The 7,483-nt window shown below is 41.7% G+C and overlaps 1 protein-coding gene across 1 annotated transcript; it reads left to right on the top strand.

Annotated features, from left to right (window-relative positions):
• Positions 1–160: 160 nt before the first annotated feature.
• On the top strand, positions 161–7,049 carry LOC149014230 (nuclear matrix constituent protein 1-like). The gene is made up of 8 exons (XM_089155415.1): positions 161–821; positions 1,104–1,313; positions 2,207–2,460; positions 2,605–2,875; positions 2,966–3,049; positions 3,772–5,846; positions 6,076–6,292; positions 6,418–7,049. The coding sequence occupies exons 1-8, from the start codon at positions 489–491 to the stop codon at positions 6,673–6,675; spliced, it is 3,702 nt and encodes a 1,233-aa protein (XP_089011541.1). The 5' UTR covers positions 161–488; the 3' UTR covers positions 6,676–7,049.
• The last annotated feature ends 434 nt before the right edge of the window (positions 7,050–7,483 follow it).

A 7,483-nucleotide genomic window follows, 5' to 3' on the forward strand; every position in this document is an offset into this window, starting at 1 on the left:
AGGAAGGAAAGGCAACTTAGAGGCTGCACGTTCCATAACGAAAGCTAAGCCAGTTTAATGACGAAAACACCCTTGACGTGACATTGCCTTTAATTGGTAAATAAGGATATTTATGTAAAATCACAAATGGAGCCGTTGTTGGGACCGATAGATAAAATTAAAGAACGCGAGCGATCCGCGCAAGGCAGCAAAAAGAAAGGCTGCGGTCGTGGAAAGCTGAGTTTTCTGGAGGAGTTCGGATTTTAGCGCTCTGACTCGCCGGAATTTTGAGTTCTCATTGGCGTCCGGTTAGGGTTTCTCTATTTTTCTGATCTGCTGTTCGTGAAATTAGGGCGAAGAAGGGAGTCGAATTACTGCATCAGTGACGAGGGTTAACTTGCTTCAATTGGGGTTTTTCTGGGGGTTTGTAGTTTTTTTTTTTTGGTTTGGATGTTTGATTTCTTGCTTATGAGGGTTTCGTGAAAGCGGTTTAGGGTGAGAAATCTGCGATGTTTACGCCTCAGAAGAAGGCGTTATCGGGTTGGTCGCTCACGCCTCACAAGAATACTGGTGGGTCGATGACAAACCCTAGAAATGGTGGTCTTACAGATGGAACTGCTGCTGCGAAAGGGAAGTCTGTTGCTTTTTTGGACGGGCCTCCACCGCCGCCTTCTGGGTTGTTGAGTGATAATGGTCGGAAGACGTTGGATGACCGTGTTGCTGTTGGTGAAGATACAGATGTCTGGAGGCGGTTTAGAGAAGCTGGGTTGTTGGATGAAGCATCCTTGGAGAGGAAGGACAGAGAAGCGATCATGGAGAAGGTTTCGAAGCTTGAAAACGAGGTTAGGGAAGAGTTCTGTTTCTTGTTCTTTGTTTTTTCCTGCAATTTGAATTCCAATGAAATACATTAACCTATGAAACCAAATTAGTTTGGAAAGCGTTTCTCAAATTGGGTATATCTTTTATATGTTTTTTGGATTCCCATTTTGTTCTTTCATAGTTGTATGTTTTAGATTGTCCACTCTCAGTAGCTGCAATTAAATTTTGAGTATGAGTTGGTTGGTTTTGTTTCCTGTGCTAATCTCACGTGTTTCTTTTGTCTGATTGATTGATTCTGTTTGCAGCTTTTCGAATACCAGTATAACATGGGGCTGCTTCTGATTGAAAAGAAGGAATGGACGACAAAGTACGAAGAACTCAGGGAAGCAATAGCAGAAGCACGGGAAAGCCTCAAAAGGGAACAGGCAGCTCACTTGATGGCAATATCTGAAGTGGAGAAGCGAGAGGAAAATTTAAGAAAGGCCTTGGGTGTTGAGAAGCAGTGTGTGGTTGATGTATGTATGATATCTAGTTGTGTGTTGAAATATTTCTTTTTAGATGGATAATGTAGTGGATCTGGTATATGCCTTCTTAATTGCTCACATGTTGTTTGATCACGTAAGAGGAGTCTACTTGTTTTTATGCATTCGATCAGATATTCACAATGAAATTTTCAACTTCCATTTATCAATAACTTTATAAAATGTGATCTATTATAAGCCTAATAAAGAAAAAAGGGCGGGCAGTTGGGGTGGAGGGAAGAAATTTTACAATGCTTGGATTTCTTTTGCTGCCACATAGGCATGTCCTGATGCATATGATTCCCAAGCGAATTCTTCACAATGGTAAAATTTTGAAGTTTTTTTACCTTAGAAATCAATGCTCTATGAAGTTTAAAAAGTCTCTTATATTGTGCTTTTAAGAGGTGGATTTAATCCTTTCATTATCGTTGTATATTGTTGCTTGGCTTGGTTTTATTCTTTCTTTTTGTTGGGGGGGGGGGGGGGGAGAACAGTGGTTGTGTTGTAGACAATTCAGTTAAGAAAGAGCTCTATTCTGGATTGGATTCTCTATTTCTTTCTTTTTTGGTGTGTTGTTGACACTTCAGTTAAGAAAGAGAAATATGGCCGTTGAAATATAATCCTAACTGTTTAACTGTGAGCTTTCATTTGAATAGATGCACTATTGTTGATTGTCCGTTATTCTCATGAGAGGGAAATAGAATCCATGCTGCTGTCCTGGACAGTCTTTCCCCCTTTGTGTGGCTCCATAACAAATACCCTTCATTTAAAATGCAAATGCTTCTCATCTTATAAAGTTGTCATTGTTGTTGTGTAATTTTAGTATATATTCAACAGCTTTTCCTGTCATGTATGTTCCTGATCTGCTGAGGTTTTGCCTGCTGCAGCTTGAGAAGGCCTTGCGTGATATGCGCGCTGAATATGCGGAAATCAGGTTTACGTCAAACCAAAAGTTGGCTGAGGCCAACTCTTTGGTTGCTAACATTGAAGAGAAATCTTTGGAGGTTGAAGCAAAGCTTCATGCTGCTGACGCGAAGCTAGCTGAAGCAACTCGAAAGAGTTCAGAGGTGGAGAGAAAGTTGAAAGAAGTGGAGGCCCGTGAAAGTGTGCTTAGAAGGGAACGCCTATCCATTAATTCAGAGTAAACTCCAGGCTATCAGTTTTCATCTTGTTTCTTCTGCTGTAATTGTTTCAGTTTACCGTTTTAACTTTATCATTGTAGCTTCTTTGTTCTGTATTTGTTATTTCAAAATTTTAACCTGCAAACTTCATTCCATTTTCTCAGGCGAGAAGCACATGAGGCTACTTTCTCTAAACAGAGGGAAGATCTGAGGGAGTGGGAAAGAAAACTACAGGAGGGTGAAGAGAGGCTTTGTGAGGGCAGGCGGATCCTGAACCAGAGAGAGGAGCGCTTAAATGAGAATGATAGAACCTTAAAGCAAAGACAGGTGGAGCTTGAAGAGGCAGAGAAAAAGATTGAAATGACTAATGTAGCTTTGCAAAAGAAAGAGGAAGATATTAATGTTAGAATTGCAAGTCTAGCTGTCAAAGAGGAGGCAAGCTTCTCATCTTTTCTGAGCAGTTGTTTATGTTTATTAGCTTCAAATGGGTTTATATTCATTTGATTTTTTTCACCTTGTGTGCAGGAATCTGATGCTTTGAAGAAGAATCTAGAGGCAAAAGAAAAAGACTTATTAGCACTAGAAGAAAAACTTAACGCCAGAGAAAGAGTGAGTCCTTATTCCGTTATTTGTTGGTCAGATCCCTTCGTAATCCACAGTATGTACTTGTCTCTAGTAAATTATTAGTTGTTGGAAGCTCTTATTAATCTTTTATGGGGGTAAAAGCAATGATGTGAAGGGGTTCAGTGGACTTTCAATATGGAAGGTAGATGTTGGTTTCTGATCTCTCAATTTTAACTGGGAAATTTTTCTTCCATCAGTTGGGAAGTTCTGCACTGTTAATTGTTAGGGAAATTAGAGATGGGCTAGTTCATTTTCTGGCAACATTAGCTGCACAGAAGTGGAGGCTGCCAATGCTCTACATCATTTTGTGAGGCTGAATCAAGTTACTCAATTGGGCTGCTGGTAGCCAGCATTTCCCAAAGAAAAAGGGTTTTTTTGGTCTTATGTTGTGCATGAGAACTGTGGTTGCTATGACCCAAGTAAAATTACGGACAGATAATCATAGGTGCTTTTAGTTTTAGATGCTGTCCATTGTCAAATGGTTAAAATGCTTGTAATGTTTTTTTTATTGCATTCAAATAGTACATTAAATATGCAAAATACTGTTAAAAATAATTTTCCAAGGCTCTAAATATGGATAACTATGAAAAGAAGTAACAAATTACTTATGCTCGGAGTCATAAATTTTGGTTTCATATGTTCCTTCTTTGTTGCCCCCCCCCTCCTTGAAATGTCTGATGTATTTTTTTCCCTAATGGATTCCACAGGTGGAGATCCAGAAGCTCGTTGATGAGCATAATGCCATATTGGATGTCAAGAAACAGGAATTTGAATTAGAATTGGATCAAAAGAGGAAATCCTTGGATGATGAGTTGAAAAACAAGGTTGTTGAAGTGGAGCAGAAGGAAGTTGAACTTAATCACACGGAGGAAAAACTTGGAAAACGGGAGCAGCAGTTGGAAAAGAAGTTGGAGAAAAATAAAGAGAAAGAAAAAGACCTTGAATCAAAATTGAAAGCCTTGAAGGAGAAGGAAAAGTCCTTTAAAGCTGAACAGAAGACCTTAGAGAAGGAGAAGAAACAAATGCTTGCAGATATAGAGAGCTTGCAGGCTCTCAGGGACAGCCTTGAGAAGTTAAAGGCTGAGGTTGAGGAACAGCAATTGAAGTTACAAGAAGAGAGGGAGAAATTGGGATTAACTGAAGAAGAAAGAGAGGAACATTTCCGCCTGCAGTCAGAACTGAAGCAGGAGATAGAGCAAGCCAGGCTTCAGAAGGAACGCCTAATGAAGGAAGTTGATAATCTGAAGCAGGAAAGGGAGAACTTTGAGAGAGAGTGGGAAGTATTGGATGAAAAGAGGGCTGAAATTGCCCAAGGGCTAAAAGAGATGACTGAGGAGAAGGAGAAGTTTGATAGGGTAAAACATTCCGAAGAGGAAAAATTGAGCACCGAGAAACTAGCTATGCAAGATTATATTCAGAGGGAGAAGGAGGCTCTTGCACTAGAAAGAGAATCATTCGAAGCTAGGAAGAAGCATGAAGAACAACAGATTTCAGAGAGGGCTCGTAGTGAGCATGATCAACTGCTTCTTGATTTTGAGCTGCGGAAAAGAGAGCTTGAAGCTGAATTACAAAGTAGGCAGGAAGAAATGGAGAGAGATCTTATGGAAAGAGGGAGGGAATTTGAAGAGACGAGAGAGAAGGAACTTTCTAATATTAACTTTTTGAGGGAAGTAGCTCAAAGAGAGATGGGAGAGATGAAGCTGGAGAGGCAAAGGATTGAGAAGGAGCTGCAGGAAATTGCTGCAAGTAAAAAGCACTTCGAAGGTCAGCAAGTTGAAATTGGGAAAGACATTGACGCCCTTGTTCTTCTCAGTGGGAAACTGAAGGAACAAAGGGAGCGATTTGCCAAGGAGAGAGATCATTTCTTAGCTTTTCTGGGAAAACACAAGAGCTGCAAGAATTGTGAAGATATTACCACTGAATATGTGCAATCAGATTTCCAATCACTCCAAGAGGTGGAGAATGTAGAGGTCCTACCCCTACCAAGATTAGCTGAAGATTATTTGAAGGGTGGTTCACGGGGTAACCTGGTGGCTTCTGAGAGGAGAAATGTCGAATCAACTCCTGGTGCGACAGGTTCGGGTTCCCCTCCTGGTGGCCGGATGTCTTGGCTTCGGCAGTGCACCTCAAAGATATTCAAATTGTCCCCAATTAAAAAGATGGAGCAAACTGTTGGTCCTGCTTCTGTAGAAGTTACTGCAGAAGGAACATCAGAAGGACTAGTTAATGTAGAAGATGAACCCGAACCCTCATCTGCCTTACCAAAGGAGAGAATCCAATCCGAGTATAGCACCAGAGAGGAGGAAACTGCCCCCTGTCTGTCTTTTGATGAGCCGAGCTATATGGACAGTGAAGCACATGAAATTGCAGAAGATTCCCAGCATTCAGAGCTCAAGAGTGCCCGTCACAAACCTGGCAGGAGGCGTAAACTAGGAGCTCGTAGAACTCGCTCGGTGAAAGCAGTTGTTGAGGATGCAAAGTTCATTCTAGGGGAGAACTCGCAAGAGAACAAAAATGAGAAACAAAATGGGAATGCTGTAGACTCATCATATATCAATGGTGAAATCCCTGGAGATTCTGGTCCTGCAGATAAAGAAACTACGAGTATTGGAAGGAAGCGGAAAAATGTCCAGACCTCCAGAACCACGTTCAGTGAGCAGGATGCTGATGACAGTGAGGTGCGTTCTGATGGTGTCACAGCTGGAAGGAGCAGGAAGAAGCGGCAAACTGCAGACATGCAACCTCCTCCAGAGAAAAGATACAACCTCAGGCGGTCTAAAAGGTAAGGCTTTATCTTTTACCTTGGTTTTGACATGTAAACAATCTCAATAGATGGTGTGAACTTAATCATGGGAAGTGGAACACCTGCATCTGTTTACCAGGGTTTGCATTTGAAAGACACCTGTGCAGTTGGCTGTCAGCTTTTTATATTTATTATACTGATAACATGCGATTGTCTTTCGCTTTTCACTGGGGTCTTTGTACTCATAAATTTGCTTTACTGTGGTCAGAGCTGCAGCAGCAGTGCAGGCCTTGCCTGCTCCCACAAAGGAACAGCAAGTAGCAGCTGGTGATGGCAAAACTACTGGAGAAGCTTCTAATACTGAAGCTGGTATTCCCATTGCAGAGGGAGTAACTGGTGAAAATGGAAAACTTGCACATGTGGAGGTGTTCTCTGTAAAACATGCCGTGGAAATTCATGAATTCTCATCAGATAGGATTGTTAGGGTAATTGCTCTCTTTAAATGAACGTAGGGGGTAGTTTATTTGCTCTTGCTAAGATTTTTATGAATGTCCTTTGGTGGTGTTTGGTAGATACGTTAGAGATAATTTTTTGGTGTTGTGATGAACAGACTGAAGGAAATGATGAGAACCATGGAGTGGCGAAGCATGATGAAAACGTGGAGTTGAGTGAGGAAGTAAATGGCACACCAGAAGGAGCTGCTGGGGTGGAGTATGCGGATGAAGATGGATATGGAAGTGAAGCTGCTGCAGAGGGAGGGGTGGATGAGGAGTATGGGGAAGAAGATGGTGAAGATGATAATGAGGAGTCTGAACATCCTGGTGAGGTTTCGATAGGGAAGAAGCTGTGGCATTTCTTAACCACGTGATCATATTGTAGTAGTAGTAGTTGTCTTAGTATCTCTCCGTTTCTCTGTGTATTAACATTAACATAGTGTAATTCTCTTTCTGGTTATTTTCCCCCTCTTAATTTTGAGGGAAGGGTAGTCCATACCCCACCTTTTTGGGGTGCTGTTTCTTTGATTAGGGTGTTTGGATGTTATATTTGGTCAAACCGCAGTGGAACTAGTTGATTGGATGATTGATGTACTATGATGTGTTGTAGGCCGATTTTTAGGCTGGGTTGGTCAGTCCATTGTCAAAGGTATATTTGTTTGTCTCCAACCAATTAACCCCCCTTTCCTTTCCTTCAATCTCTCCCAGGGAAAAGTGTATTTTGTCCCCAACTCTTGCTTGGAATACTGGAGTGTAGTAATAGTTTCCAAGGTCTTTTCTTCTGTTGGGGGGGGGGGGGGGGGGGATTTTGTGGGTTGGGTTGTTTGGCTTGTGTCATTAGATGGTGGGTAGTCCTCTCCACTGGTACTGGCTACTGGCTATGTTGTGATACTTAAATCCTTTGGCCAGAGGGCTCTCTAATTGTCTGGTGTACTCTGCAACAACCGATGAAGGTGAAGGTGAAGGTGATGAAAGATGCTGACTTCTCATTCCTGTAATGGGGTGGGAGTCACCTTGAAATCCTGTTTCCCCTGGTGGAAGGCTGCCCCCTTCAAAAAAAAAAGTGTTTGAAGAAAAGTTGGGAGAATGCGAAGCTCTGTTAAATGGAGGCTGGGCCCGTTTGATGGCAGTGGGGATTAAAATATTCTGAAAAGAAAGTGTTGTGAATCCATCGCCACGATT

The sequence above is a fragment of the Hakea prostrata genome, chromosome 5 (genome assembly GCF_041222555.1).
Source record: "Hakea prostrata isolate BN-2017 chromosome 5, UWA_Hpros_2, whole genome shotgun sequence".
Lineage (NCBI taxonomy): Eukaryota > Viridiplantae > Streptophyta > Magnoliopsida > Proteales > Proteaceae > Hakea > Hakea prostrata.